General features: G+C 44.0%; 1 protein-coding gene across 2 annotated transcripts; it reads right to left on the bottom strand.

Moving 5' to 3' along the window:
* Positions 1–2,004: 2,004 nt before the first annotated feature.
* On the bottom strand, positions 2,005–6,298 carry LOC128351448 (transcription cofactor HES-6-like). Of its 2 annotated transcripts, XM_053311009.1 has the most exons (5): positions 6,003–6,298; positions 5,739–5,825; positions 5,533–5,614; positions 5,104–5,166; positions 2,005–3,978 (listed from the first exon to the last, which is right to left on the bottom strand). In XM_053311009.1, the coding sequence occupies exons 1-5, from the start codon at positions 6,081–6,083 to the stop codon at positions 3,533–3,535; spliced, it is 759 nt and encodes a 252-aa protein (XP_053166984.1). In that variant the 5' UTR covers positions 6,084–6,298; the 3' UTR covers positions 2,005–3,532. The 2 variants fall into 2 exon arrangements, with proteins under 2 accessions (XP_053166984.1, XP_053166985.1); XM_053311010.1 differs by lacking the exon at positions 5,104–5,166 and having other exon boundaries at positions 6,003–6,289.
* Between the last annotated feature and the right edge of the window lie 9,295 nt (positions 6,299–15,593).

Below are 15,593 nucleotides of genomic sequence, written 5' to 3'. Positions count from 1 at the left end.
TAGGGAAGCATTAAACAAAAAAGTGACTCCCACCTGCAATCTGAAGCCATAGACCATCCTACCTCCTCAGTATTTAACCACCTCATCCTGTTACATGTGTACACCAGGTCCTACAGAAAAACACATATCCCCAATGTGAGCAACAGTGGCCTAGTTATCTGACCATGGTTGTATTTCAGCCCCTAGGAAAGCCTGACCACCACTCATACCCTCAGAGTTACAAACCCACTGGATGAAAAGGTTAACTATTTCCCTCTTCTTGTGGTTTGTTTGGAAAGAGCAAACACTACTTATACTAGGTGGACCTGGTTGCAGGAACACAACTTGGTTTACAAACAGCAACTCGAGATTGAAACAAATATTTAAACAACCTGAATTCCTGCAACCCCAACCCCACCCCACCCAAACCATTTCTGAAACAGCCTACTTGTATAAATATGAATCTCTAGAATGGTTAAAAGCTCAATCAGCCATCATCTTGTATACCAATGGCTAGATACTCATATGTGCTTTCGTGTGACTAAATAAGAAAAGCCTTGCGGGATCAGGTCCAAAGCCCATCTAGCCCAGCATCCTGTTTCACACAGTAGCCCACCAGGTGCTGCTTAGAAGACCACAGGCACGAGTTGAGGGCATGCCGTCTCCTGCTGTTACTCCTCAGCAACCAGGTATTTAGAGGCATCCTACCTCTGAGGCCTAAGACTAGTAGCTGTTGATAGACCTTTCCTCCATTAATTTATCAAAAACCCTCTTAAAGACATCCAGGTTACTGGCTGTCACCATATCTTGTGGCAGAGAATTCCACAAGTTGATTATGCATTGTGTGAAAAAGTACTTCCTTTTGTTGGTCCTTAATTTCTTGGCTATCAGTTTCATGGGATGACCCCTGATTCTAGTGTTATAGGGCGGGGGGAGGATTTATCTCTATCACCTTTCTCCACAAATATGCCTGACTGTATTTGTGTTCAGTTTAAAACTGAACCAGGGTGCAGACCCCTCAAATACTTGGGACAGATAGGAAATGTTCTGCTGCACCTGTGTTCAATATAGTGTGTGAATAACTGCACCTGTGTACACTCATGCTAGTGTTGATTGTAATGTGTATAGAGCTGTAGGCTAATCTCTTACAAATGTTTGGATACTGAAAAGGATTCAGTGTCTAAAATGGCCATTACTGTCTACAGTCCTACAACTCTTATGATTATGCAGATTTAGAGAGAAGTTTTTGATTGCATATCACATGTATTTAGATGGATACTTTTCGCTAGAGGAATCAAACAGGAGCAGAGCTATCAAAATGTTGGAAGTCAGGATATTTCAACCAGAAAAGCATCTAACTTCAAAACCGATTCAGAATGTGTAGTGTCAACTGATGTAGCTAACAGATGCTGATTTGACCTTTTTAGTGAAGTGTTTTGGATGCTCCTTTTCATTATTAATAAAAACTAAATGCATCTGCTGACTGAAGAATGATTTGACATGCCACCCCAATTTCTCTAGACCAGAGAACTAGTAAAGGAGACACTTAGGGGACTAAAGTCCTTTGTTGGTCTTAGTCACTCAAGCTCTCTTTAGATAATAATTTCAAGGAAAAACCAATGCCCTGAATTCCCATTCAGGTTTACTATCTTAAGAAAAAGCTTATTTGACCTCAGTGGGACCTAATTTATGCTAGTATGATTACAGGTTATATCCATTATTCCATGTTTTCTCAAAGTCATTATGTATGGGGTGTTATTTCCACTTGAACTGTCCATACTATTGCTTAGTTTACACATCAAAACACTCCCTCTCCTACTCTAAAAGCAGAAAGGTCTTTACAGAGAAGCTAGCCACTTCATAGGGGGAAAGGGGGAGGGAGAGTGTGGCCCTTTCCTCTAGTTCAAAGGTAGGTGAGAATTTAGCACAGTCAGAGAGATACAACTCTGGTGACAGGCTTTGAATTAAGAACACACACATTAGATGGCTTCAATATAGTTACAAAGCAGACATCTACCAATAAACTTCAGTTTCCACTTTTATTATTCCACATGGTTAACAAAAAGGAAGTTTACATAGCTACCCCCCTATCTTACTATTACCCCTCCCTTTTGCTGTGCTGGGACACTTTCATATGTTAAGTAACTTTACAGCATATATCTATGTTACAATGACAGCTCTGTGGAAAGGCAACAGCACAAACAATCGACACATCTTCAAAAAAGAAGACCTATTTTGTGTGGGGGAAAGCTGAGGTTGCAGAAGATCATAGATCTTTCCCGTTCTTGTACCCATTGCATGTTACTCAATGTTTTCCATTCAAGCAGGAAAGTGTTCACATTGTTCAAACCATCACTAAGCCATCTGCTATAAATTTTAAGGCTGCAATTCTATGCACTCTAAAGAGCAAGCTCCACTAAATCCAGTGGATCTTGCTTCCAAGTGAACACATGTAGGATCAAGCTGAACAATTACAGGTTTTGGGGTTTTTTAAGCCTCAGTAATGACAAACTAAGTAGCAACTTCTCAAGTCTGGCGTTCACATAATCAAGCCTAGGAATTTAGTGTCCCAAAAATCAAAACTCTCACCACTGCAGTAGCCCAAGAACCCTGAACAAATGAAACATTCCAACTCTCCACACTTGAACAGACAAGTTCAGTACAAGAATTAAGTGCTTAATTACCAACGTTTGCACTCAAGGATACATATTTGTTAATTGCTAACATGGAACTGAGTTTCTAGAGCAAAGTTCACACCCCAAAATACATGCAATCATTAGTGAATTTAATTGTTTTTATTTTTTTAAAAAGATTAAAATAAAACATTTGACAAGCTAATATACATATCACAATAAATTCAAGTGTGCTAGAAGATGTGCATAAGACACATTTCTAAAAGCCACCCTGCCACCAATATCTTAAATGCTCACCTAATTCCAGTCTGGCTTCTAGTTTCCTCTTCCTTCACTGAAGGCGAGATACTAGACCACTAAACTCATCAAGAAACTAGCCTCACCAATCCCTTTCAGGGATTTTCCTTTTTGTTTTTTTTTAATGCTATTACTAGAACATTTGAAGTTGTGCATAAAACGCTAAACTTCATACCTTTTGTTGGATTAAACCATCAAGTTTTCAAATGCACCAGGGCTTTTTCCTAAGCGAAAAAAGGTAGTGATATCTGGACCACTTATAAGGGCCAAAAAAGGAAACAAAAAGATAAGTTGCGAAACACTGCTGTGTATCAAGACAAGAGCTCTGCTTGCACACTTCCATCCCCCCTTTCCCCCATATCCCTAGTGAAAGAAACCAAGACTTGCAAAACCCATCTTTCACACACACACAGAGATAAAAACGTTAACACATTCAGCTATTAGCCTGTCAGGATTTGACAGTGTACGAGTGCCACATATACAGTCCTGAAATACAGTAATATTACGACACAAATGCACCATCTGAAATCCTCACCATCTATATTCCAATGGCTAGAAGAACACAGTGCTCAAGTATTCTCCCTATTAGGTAGATCTTCGTTGGTTCTTGTGCAGTTGCTTTACTACCAAGGTCTCCACATAGATTTGGAAAGGCTGGAGGAAGGCACGTTTTGCGTCCTAGACCTGTCCAGTCCATCCAAAGAGATGTGGCTCTGCTCAGCCTCTATGTCTTCCAGATCAGAGCAAGTCTCTTCACTGGAGGAAGGTGAAGGAAGAGGTGAAGTGGGACTGGGCAGGTTTAAAGCTCCAGGCGATACCCCAGGCAGTTGGGTGAGCCCATCACTGCCAGGCCACTGGCTGATAGAGGGGTCCGATAAGACATCCATGAGCAAGTCCTGGAAACTGCCTTCGTTCAGAGGCATCGACTCCAGAAGATGATTCAAGAGCTCTGCTGCGATGGTAGAATCAATCCCAGGGCAGTTGGAGACGAATGTATGAACTTCATGCATGCACTGAATGTACCCAGCTGCAAAGCGCTCACTGGCCTCCCGCTGCAGTTTGTCACTATCTGAGATCACAGGCAAACAAGAAAACAAAGACACCCAAAGTCACAGAATAGCCACTTCCACTTACCCCATCAATCCTGTCCATAGCTCTGCCTCCCTTATCCCCAAAGACTGGCTAGATACTAAAACCATGTTGCCCCACAGTCACATCTATCAACAGAGAGCTTTTAAATAAAGTCCAGAAGCCCACTAAAATAAGGAACAGACAAAATTCCTTGGAAGTTTGCTGGGGAGAAGAATATATTCTATGCCATGAAAAAGGGGTTGCCTTTAGAAGAACTGAGAACTTGCATGTCTATTATGTAAGGCTTTATGACTCTCCTCTCCAGCATATCTTGATATGCTCCCTGTTAAATAAGTTGAGACTGATAGTTATTAATGTAGATTGAACTAATCTCAGCCATCCAGTTGTTTCATCACAAGAATAATTCAAGCAATTAGAGAACTGCTGAACTTGGGTCAGCCAGAGCCCAATGATCATGGATTTCGTTACACTAGTGATGAAGTAAATGTCATCCCACCAAGTAAGTTGGGGAGCTGTTTTGCTCACTTAGAAGGCATCACAAAAATCACACACAGCAATCAGAAAGGGCAGCAGGGAGAAGTAGAAGAACAGGAACATGCAATGAAACTAGGTGGCATGAAGGATACCAGCTTTTGTTCAAACTGGGAACACTTAAAAGTGTTTTCAAAATAGCAGAGGTTTATTTTTGTCAGAACTCAAGGGTTGTAAACTTATAGGGTAGGGGAAAATCATGGATACTGCTACGAACAGAAGGTATAATAATACAGGACAGACTAGTTGTGACTGCTAACCCCTGCTAACTTGGCAAAGAGGCACCTTTTAACATGGCGATTCTCTTTTATTTAGCAGGGCTAAATAAACTGGCTCTATCCACCCCCAGAACAGTACCTCCAGTGACTGTTGCTGGTGTCTATCTGATGTTTCTTTTTAGATTGTGAGCCCTTTGGGGACAGGGGTCAATCTTATTTATTTATTATTTCTCTGTGTAAACCGCCCTGAGACGTTTTGGAAGGGCAGTATAGAAATCGAATAGGTAGGTAGGTAGGTAGGTAGACTGAGCACCACTGAAATAAGTGAGACAAGTTAGTCATGGCTTAATTACCCCATTCATTTCGAAAGGACTTTGTCAAGCCTGCCCAAAAATACTGGACAGCCATTCCCGTAGCTTGTAGACAAAACCAGAAAGCAATTAAGTGTGCTCCCCATTGAAACTGCAGTGAGAATACAAGAGGGAAATGCAATGCCGGTAAAGTTAGAATGGGAGGAAATCACAACCGCTTGGAGGCATACATGCATCTGTTGCTGCTAACTGCCTGCAGCGATGTTGTTTTCTACTTTAGAAAATAACGCAAGCTATCCCTCTTGCCATTTACAATATAGCCCCCACCCCATTCCCATTTTCTGTGTGACACTCCCCTTTAATATAACCGGCTCTCTCCCGGTAATAATGGGCGTTCAGTGCCACTCGACTACCCGCCGAAAGGGACAGATTCGAGACGCAGTAGTGCCTGGCGAGGTGGCGGACACTTACCCAGCGACCTGTTCTGCAGAATGCCTTGCACCCGCTTCACCGTCAGCTCCAGCACCTCGGCGTTCTCCATCTTCGTCTGGAACTAGCGGCAAGCAAAAGACACCGCGCAGAGGAGGGGAACGTCAGTCCTCCCGTCCAGCCCCCCGTCCCCCTCCTCCCCGCCGCGCGTCCCACCTCTGCCCCACAGCCTTCCTCCGCCAAGTTACCTCCGTGTCCGCCAAGATCAGCCGTAGCTCCTGCAGACTCTCGTTGATCCGCGCCCGCCGCTTCTTCTCCACCAGCGGCTTCCTCGCCTGGGGGCGGGGGGGGGGCAGAGAGAGAGAGGAGGGGTGGAGAAAAGGGCGCTATCAGCGATAGCTGCATGTATACATGCATGCATGAATTTCGCGGGCGCAGGCCTCCTTCTCCAAGTCAGCCCCTCCTACTTCACCAGCCACCGGCACCCACAGCATTGCTCCAAGAGCGCTCACCTTCCGGTCTCCTCTGGCCTCGAAGAAATCCTCGTCGTCCCGGCTGGATCGGTTCTTGCTGGGCCGAAAGGAAGGGGCCATGGCCGAATCGAGGGAATGCAGTAAAGAGCAGGACTGATACAGGGATTAAGCAGGGCTGCTGGGGGGGTGGGGTGGGGCGGGAGCTGGTGGAGGAAGAGGCGGTGTCGGGGAACTAGTGCAAAAAATAAATAAATCCCGACCTCCGTCGTCCCTCGCCGCCCAAGCCAGACTCAAGCCCTCACCCCCGCCCCCTTCCAGCGCCGCCGCCCCGGCCTTATTTATAGCTTCTGATTTGCATGTCAATGAGCTTATTGGCCGCGATGCGCGGAGAGGAAGCCCGAACGGTTGACAAAACCACCAATTGCAGGCGGGCGCTTTGTCTATGCTGGGGCGTTCGGAGTTGCTTCGCCGGCCGTAGCACAAGGAGAAGGGAGTCAGGCCAGTGGGCAGGGACCGTCGTACAATGTGTATTATAATGTTGCTTGACGTTAGCCTCTGCTTGATGTTTTTATTTATGTATTGCTTGCTTGCGACGCAAGCTGCGAACAACTTATACGAGAAAGAGCTATAGAAATTACGGGGAGGGTGCAGTAAGACACGCCCGTATAGCAACTCTGTCGCTTGTTATTAGGTTTGTTAGATGGTGGTCAATCCAGATTCTGACAGGCTTGTAGAAAGCCAAAGTATCCAGATCTCAAACAGCAAAAATAGATATATTGGAAACAAAACGGTGCGGCGTTGAGTGCTTGGTTGGTGTATGGCAGCCATCGAGATGTTCTTAGGTTGTTGGTTGCCTTCAGGTTTTGTTTATTTTTTATAAGGTTTTGTTTTGCCTTCGGGTTTTGTTTACTTTATTGCTTTATTTTTCATAAAGTAGCACACTGTTTGCTGCATTTAACCTGGGAAAGATTTCACCAATATTACCAGCAAAGATTTGATTTGATTTCTCTTTTGTTACATTTTTTCCCTTTCTGAATAATTGTGTCTGTTAAGATGCTGTATTTTATCACAGAAAAAAGAAGAAAGTGAAGTGTGCAAGGAGCTTTGAGGGGACAAAATTAAAGAGGCTGGCCTGGTAAAATGATCCCGTGATGGGCATGATCACTACACCCAGGGACAACACTAGCCTAACATACCTGTAATTCTATACACGGCTGGAGTCAAAAGTGTAGGTAACAATGCCTGCAGAAATGCAAGCTAATGTAGCAGCACTGACAGACATGCCCACAGCCTCTCCGGCCACTCCACTGCCACCCACAAATCACACAGCTGCTCATTGCTGACACTCCCCATTACCCACACATGAAAGCGTCAATTGGTACATGGCGATAGCCATGAGGTCACAGCCAGACAGTCAGAAAGAGACCACAGCACATCACTCTACACTTGGTGCTGTGGATAGGTCGCCTGCATGAAGGAGCCCAGAGGCGTCTTTGGAGTAGGGTTCACGCCCTGCTGTGCGAACAACGCTTTTAAGTAGACAGATTCTGCACACTGCATGTAACATGCTTTTATTATGGCTTCTGTTTGGGGAACCATCATTTTGTATGCAGGGTGGGTGGGGGGGCAGAGGCACAAAACAAAATGGAAGCTAAAACAACAAGCTAACTGCAGGTATGCTGGGAGCTATTCAGTGGGCAAAGGCAATGCATGGGGAAACAGGAGGTGGTGGGTTAAGTCACACTCTGCTGAAGTATAAATATGCCTTTTACAAGAACAATGTACCTTTTTTGGGTGTTGCTGGCACTGATAATTTCAAATGGGAAAAGAGAGAGGCTAAACCAGTCCACCTACTTCAATAATAATAATAATAATTTGATTTCTATACCGCCCTTCCAAAAATGGCTCAGGGCGGTTTACATAGAGAAATAATAAATAAATAAGATGGATCCCTGTCCCCAAAGGGCTCACAATCTAAAAGTAACATAAGATACACACCAGCAACAGTCACTGGAGGTACTGTGCTGGGGGTGGACAGGGCCAGTTACTCTCCCCCTGCTAAATAAAGAGAATCACTATGGTAAAAGGTGCCTCTTTGCCAAGTTAGCAGGGTCATAAAGAGTCATACACTGATCAGTTGTGTACAAAAGGAAGACTCATCTTTATTCTCCTAGCCCATGACATTTCCCCCCGCCCCTTCCCTGTCCACCCCATACATGGAAAGGACTCCAGCACAGAACTGAAGGTGGCCTTGTGGAGCTGTAGGTTAGTATACTGAGGAGGTCCCAGAGTCACTCCCAACAAGCAATTATGTAGCCTTTCAACCTGCACACACAGGCAAGCATGTCTCTCACTCTCCATAGGGGATTAAGTGGTCAGTCTTGTGGTAGCAAGCATGAATTGCCTGCTTTACTAAGCAGGGGGTGCCTTGGTTTGCATTTGGATGAGCGACTACATGTTCTGCTGCAAGATATTCCCATTAGGGGATGGGGCCATTGCTCAGTGGTAGAGCATCTGCTTTGCATGCAGAAGGTTCCAGGCTCAATCCTTGGCATCCAGGGTTGCCAGAACCTATGGGATATACTCGTGGGTCAAATGGGCCATAAGCCAGAATTTGGCTTTTTTAAAGCCAAATCTGGCCACCTAGCTGGCATCTCCAGGTAGGGCTCGTAAAGACACCTGCCTGAAACCTTGGAGAGCTGCTGCCAGTCAGTGTAGAGTAGACAATATTGAGTTAGATGGAACAATGGTCTGACTCAGTAGAAGACAGCTTCCTATGTTCCTAATCCCATGTACTCTCCCTTGAGCTCCAGGGTGGGGGGAGTAGAATATAAATGTAACAACTAACTAAATATGGTGTACCACATGGTAGTACAGGTTGAGTATCCCTTATCCGGAATGCTCCAAAATCCAGACACCAGGCCATAACAAAAACCAAAACACCAGCTCACTCGCCTGCAGATTCCCAATTTTGCTGCTTTTAAACATGCAGTCAAAACTTACTTATTTTAGAAGACTGTTAGTGACAGGGGTTTTGTCTGTAATTCTCTAGTTGCGGCTCTGTTTTTATTGTAAAGCCTTTTAATGTTTCTGATGTTCTCACTTTGGCGCTAGAGGGAAAAGGGAAAGCCCCCCTCCTCCACTCTCTGCTCAGTTTGTCGCCTGCTCTGTTGGCATTTGTTTTGGCGCTCTGTTGGTGCCTGCTCTGTTTGGTAAAGGTACTGTGCCGGGTAATGTCGAAAATGCAAATATTCCAAAATCCGTAAAAATCCGGAACACTACTGGTCCCAAGCAGTCTAGATAAGGGATACTCAACCTGTATATATGTGCATACAATATATGTAATTTCCTTTTATGAAGGCAGTGTCCAAACAAAACACATGCCATCATCACAACTGTTGAGAAGACGAAGTGTTCAGAATATGATATATGCTAGTATGGAGCTGACTCTATCACAGGATACATGGTTACTGTGTTGCTTTCCATGTGATCTTATCCTCTGCTAAAATGTCTACTGAAAAGCAAAATATATTATTACTATTATTTATTTCATTCATATACTAACCCTCAGGGTGGTTTACAATAATGATTCGTTTAAAATAGTTATATACAGCTAATTTAAAAAGCATTAAAACCTCTTAAAAGCCAGGCTGAAAAGATGGGCCTTGATGGCTCTCTTGAATATTCATTCAAGTCCCTGGAGTTAACTTGAGAGAGAGAGAGAAACACTAGAAAAAGTTATCCTATAAAGAGTTATTGTCCAGGATAGAATGTGGCATTGCTAAGAAGTAGTTTGTAATTGCAAAGAGTGTTTAATATACATGTGTCCTGTCAAGTATAAGGGCCTGTCAGTACTGCTAAAACACTGTATTGTTATTAGGGAGTCTTTCAAGATCTTCCATGAAAGCCTACATCTTCCTAGAATTCATTCTGCCTCTGCCAAACCACTTGAAGAGTTAAATTGCTGTCTTTTATGCCAAACATCAATTAGATTTTTAACATGCAGAAAATAGCACAAACTGTTATCCCTTGGGTTGTTATTTATTTATATTTGTCTAGTCCTTGTGAATAAATTTCCATTTGCTGTAGAAGAATGTGTACTCTCAGTCTATTATATAGAGATACACCATTGTTTCTAAAAAATAGTATATTGATTGTTATTAATGACATAGGAAGTTTGAGGTCACCAGTCATCACAGTGCAAGAAAAAACATTAGCAGCAGACTGATCATTTGGGTCCATTTTACCTATATCAATGCAAAGGGTAATATTACTGTACTCCATTATCCATTATAAACCCTTTAGATCTCTTTCATATTGCCTTATTTAAAAAGGGTGCGGGATTTAATGCAGGATGCTGCATACTTAGTCCTAGTGTGTTTTCATTGTTCTTGTTTTCTACTAATGCAAAAGCTATACCTCCATATTTATTTATTTATCTATCTATCATGTTTTTATACCACCTGATATGTACATCTTTAGGCAGTGTACAAAATTTAAAATAATATTTAAAAATCAACACAGATTAAAATACACGGAACAATAAAAATAGTAGTATAAAATAAAAACAATAGCATAAAACAGTTATTAAAATTAACTATCTGTGCTGGGCGCAGAGCATCTGCGCCTCCGCCGGCCCGCTTCTCCCCCTCCCCCTGCAGTTTCTGGCAGGCCGGCCAGAAACCCAGCCCACCACCTCCTCCCGTCTGCCAATTCCTGGTGGCCGGGCCAGCCCGCCGTCAGCCCGCTGTCTGCTGCTCCTGGTGGCCAGGCCACTTCTTCCCCACTCACCCGCAGTTTCTGGCCTGCCACTTCCTCCCTCCCGCCCACCAGCCAATTTCTGCTGGCTGGGCCAGCCTGCCACTGCTGCCTGCTCTCGCCGCCTGCCTGCTGGCGGGAGCAGCCTGCTTCTTCTGCCACCCCCCCCCCCGCTTTCTGGATGGCGGGCCAGCTGGCCAGAAAGCCAGCCCGCTGCCTCCTGCTGCCCACCTGCCAATTCCCGGTGGCCAGCTGCATCCCTATTTTCTCCCCCATCCCGTTGCTAATCGCCAGCTGCTCACAAACTCCTGCAAGAACTGCCCCACATAGGATTAGCAACGGGTACGCCTAGGAGAAATAAATATATAGAAGATTCTAATTAAAAGCCTACGAGAACGGTTGAGTCTTGAGGGTCTTCCTGAAAACAAACAGAGAAGGGGATGCTCTTATTTCAGCAAGGAGCATATTCCAAAGCCCTGGGGCAGCCACAGAGAAAGCCCGATCCCGGATTGCCATCAAATGACCCAGTGGCAACTGGAACCAGACCTCTCCAGAAGATCATAACAGGCAGCAGCATTCATGACAAAGGAGGAGCTCTCTTAAATAACCTGGACCAAAGCTGTTAAGAGCTTTATAGTTAATAATCAGCACTTTGTAATTCACCCAGAAACATATTTGCAGCTAGTGCAGTTCTTTCAAAACCAGTGTTACGTGGTAGGGATGTGCATGGAACCGGTTCGGAGGCCCTTTATGGACCTCCGAACTGGTTTAAACGACCAGCGGTTCCCCCGGTTCAGAGGTGGGGCATCCTGTCTTTAAGGGTGGGGGAGGGTGCACTTACCCCTCCTTCCGTTTCCTCCCCACTGGCACTTGGTTTTTTGAAAGTCTGTCGGGGCAGCAGCATACCTCCCTGCTGCCCCCTTGACCAGAAGTACATCTGATGTTGTGCTCGCGAGTGTGCCATGCAGGTGCCCGACGCGCACAGGCACGTCAGGTACTTCCAGTCAAGGGGGCAACGTGGCGGCAGGGAGGTATGCTGCCGCCCCGACGGACTTTCAAAAAATCAAACACCAGGGGGTGGGGGTAAGTGCACCCTCCCCTGCCCTTAAAGATAGACCCTCCCGCCTTCGAATGTCCCCTGCCTGGTTCCGTGCACATCCCTATTATGTGGTCCCTTCGTGTTGTCCCAGAGACCAAATGACTGCCCCATATATTTTTTTAACTGTTACTACATAGACAGGGGTGTGTGTGTGTGTGTGTGTGTGTGTGTGTGTGTGTGTGTGTGTGTTTTTAAGCATAGCCTTATGCTTTAACACAATGTTTGTGACTGGCATTCATTTTCTGAGTGTGTGTGTGTCAGTCAAAGCACTAAAAATGTGGTGTCAAGACATTAGGCCTAGTGAGCAGTAGGCAAAAACTGGCTACCAGCAGTTCTAGTGAGAAGATCTATCTTGTCACTAGAATTCAGTATCCATTCAATGCTGCTTCTTACTCATGGTGGCAATCAACACATTCTTAATCATGATGCCCTCTCTGCCAAAAGTTTGTATGAATCAGTGTTTGAATTATAAGATAATGGGTAGGGGGGTCCTTAATGAAATCCACAAGCCTCAGCCTAACTTCCCCCAATTTAGCTATATCATGGCCTGGAAGCCTTCTAAAAACAGTAGCTAAGGGGACTGAACCAAAAGGAATGGGGCCTGGATCCATCTGGCCCACGTGTAATTAGATGCATGGTACCAGGGTGTGATAATAGGATAGTGTAGTTGACTTAATATTAAGAGAAACTGAAGAAATGTATATCCTTATCTAGACACAAACATCGTTCTGAACCAATCATGTTCTTTTGAATGCTTTACTTCTTTATAATATTTCCTACACACCTTAGTTTCCATAGGATCATGTCTAACAATTCAATAACGCAATCATATTGCAACTAACCAATTTCAATTAATTTAAATATTATATTCATTAAAAGCAGTCTTTTCCCCCCGGAGTTCACTTGAAGCAATTTATGCATTTATGTTTCCCAGATCTGGCTGTGTGACTGCACAGAAACACTGCATCGCATAAGGAAGCTCATCTTAACATGGTCAAGAACTTTCTCCCTTCCTCGCCCATTTTTGTTGCTTCCTTCTTTCCTTAAACTAAAGAATGAAATGCTCCGGCTTTGTGAATGTAACTTGATGCTGATGACAGTTGGCAGCTGCAGTCCTCTCAACAGACTGAATCAAATAAAAGCATTAGGTCTTGTCCCCAAGGAGAGCGACAGGTGTTCACTCTGCCTTCTTTGTTTCCTTTTCTCTTTCTGGCACCCTCTTGGTCATGTATGTCATATTTTTACTAGCCAAGAAAATGAAATACTTCTATTGTGTGTGAAAACAACATCATAGACAGACACCAACATAATATATGCAAAGATATAGAGGCAGATATGTGGCGGGGTAAGTATTTGTCAGCATCTGTGGTCCTACTTAGCATAAGTTTATGTTCTGGTGTTTATCTTGCCATAACACCAACTGTGCGAGACATTCAATTGTGCCTGAGCATACAGATCTATGCATGTATGTATACACTGAATTTTCATAGCACTTTCAGTCTTTGTCTTCTGCTAAGAATTAGTTTCTGCTCTATTCTGCTTGACAGAATGTATTCCAGCAGGTACAAGGAAATGTATCCCATAGACATAGAGGACCCTAGAAAAGCATATAGTTATACTAAACGATATAAAGGACCACATATATCCGTTGGAGGGAGTCTTTCATTATCATAAGATTTCCCTTTGCCTGCATGCTGTCAAACTATTTGAGAACTACAGATTCTACTACTCTGAATGCAATGATATAACTGTAATAGTTCTTTAATTATTATAGCTAATAAGTAACAAATCTCATTGTAGTATTACAAGCCATACCCAACAACACCATAAAAACTTGTCATATATTTAAACCTGAAGATTCTTAACTCCAGGTCTCAACTGCTCCTGCCATTTGTCAGTCATTCAGTGTTTCGCTCTGAGTTTAAACACATGCAGGAATGATCCATAGTAGTTTATTTGTTTTATATCATGTTTTATGCTGGAGTGATAGGATAGATATACTTTAAGCAGCAGGGGTGTTTGACATGGAGGCAAGTGAATAGGCAGATCAACTCACTATCTCCTATTTTAGGTATCAATGTTCTAGATATTTCAAGTAAATTTGCAAAGCAACAAATGGTTATGGAGTTCTGGATTGCCCATGGAAATCAATGGCCGCCTCCGGAATGCGGAACCGTGGGCCCTGTGGACCTGTGGTTCTGCTCCCCCACCCCACTCTCCTGTCTGAATTCAGTTGTTAAGGAGAGCTCCCTCTGTGCAGTCTTGCTGACTTCAGAGAGAAGGGGGAACTGGCTGCCTGGGCTTCCTTCTTTACTGAAGGACAGTCCCAGCAGCCCATAGCAGCAAGAGCAAGGGAGGAGGAACTTCCTCCCTCAACTCTGGTTGCAAAGCAGCCAGACTGCAGTTCCAGCATGTGGACGTAACGCTGGCACCACAGAACCAGAGGTCCAAGTGACAGACCTCACTACAGACTGAAGGTACAAATCTCTGTCCAGGGAGGGAAACCATAGGTCCTTTTTGTGGCAAACTGTGGCCTCCTGCATTTGGATGTACAGTTTTTGAATCAAGAGGTCTCTTCACCTCCAGTTTTGTTACATGCAATTGCGGCCAATGCATACTAATCTCTGGAGCCCTGTGGGCTAGACGTTGATTTTATTTTTTTAGTGCATTTAAGCAGATATACTTAGAGATCACAATCTGCATAAAAATACTTTGAAGACTTTTACAGCCAATGCAGGAGGATGTGAGCAATGTCTAAAGTAGATCGGTCAGCTTCCAGCCCAGAGATGCTGATGGTTTTTCTTAAAGAGTTTCAGGGCATGGAAGATATTTTGCAGGTACAGCCTCTCTCACCCTAGTCTTGCCATGGCCCACCATCTTTCTGTCTGTTGTGATGAGCAGAGCTTCAACTTTGCTTTGCAGTGTACAAGAGAAGAGATGCTTGCTGGACTGCTCAGTCCTAAAGAAGAAGATAGCTTGGCCACAGAGATCCTTTTCTGATGCCCATGAGCACAGCAGCTTTTGTCTTCGAGCTAGAAATGGGTCATCTTTTACACACTGAAGGCACAATCCTATAATTTATTTTTTTTAAATAAGGTTTGGCAGAAGTCCCTTTTCACGGGTGGAACTTGAGATATGCTTCTGCCATCACTGCTATGCTGGTATATCTCTACTGCTGGGGTAACTTTGCCTGTGCACGCTCAAAATGGGGTGAGGACAGGGAAGAACTCACTAACATAAATTCTACATCCCTCTGGACCTCAGCCACATCCCCAATGACAGCATAGCACTATGCATATAGAGCAATACAAGTCAAAAGCATCAACTGAAATAAATGGGGAGCCAAAATGCAGTTTCCCCCTCTCACTTGCTCTGCCATGACAGAGGATAGAATTAGAATCCATACCAGTTCCCCAACCAGCATAGCATTATGCTAACTTCAGAAGTAATATAAGTAAAAAAACCACTCATTGAAATCAACAGAAAACCAAAACGCATTCCCCAGAATTTCTCCTCTGCCATGATGGAGCATAAGGGTTAGGGTAACTTCCCAACTAATTGCAGCACATTGTCAGGGCGTACAAAGGTGAACTTTAGTGATGAAAACTATGAAGAAAGTGTACTTTGCACATTTTTGTGAGCATCCTAAAAAGATGGCACTACCACTGAAAAGGCTCTGCTCCTGGTATACATCCATCAAACCTCTTCAGTGGTGAATGGGAAAGATCTACAGATATTCAATGCAGCTTATGAGGAGCACAAATGGGTGAAGG

Source organism: Hemicordylus capensis, chromosome 3, assembly GCF_027244095.1.
Source record: "Hemicordylus capensis ecotype Gifberg chromosome 3, rHemCap1.1.pri, whole genome shotgun sequence".
Taxonomy (NCBI): Eukaryota; Metazoa; Chordata; class Lepidosauria; order Squamata; family Cordylidae; genus Hemicordylus; species Hemicordylus capensis.
This window is presented reverse-complemented; position numbering and strand designations above follow the sequence as displayed.

What these genes read in the sequence shown, in the direction of transcription:
- LOC128351448 (XM_053311009.1), bottom strand. Translation starts at nt 6,083, where the DNA reads ATGGCCCCTTCCTTTCGGCCCAGCAAGAACCGATCCAGCCGGGACGAC. An exon ending in TGATCTTGGCGGACACGGAG is followed by an intron (nt 5,615 to 5,738) that starts GTAACTTGGCGG and finishes GCTTGCCGCTAG; the next exon opens with TTCCAGACGAAGATGGAGAA. An exon ending in TCTGCAGAACAGGTCGCTGG is followed by an intron (nt 5,167 to 5,532) that starts GTAAGTGTCCGC and finishes TTTGTCTACAAG; the next exon opens with CTACGGGAATGGCTGTCCAG.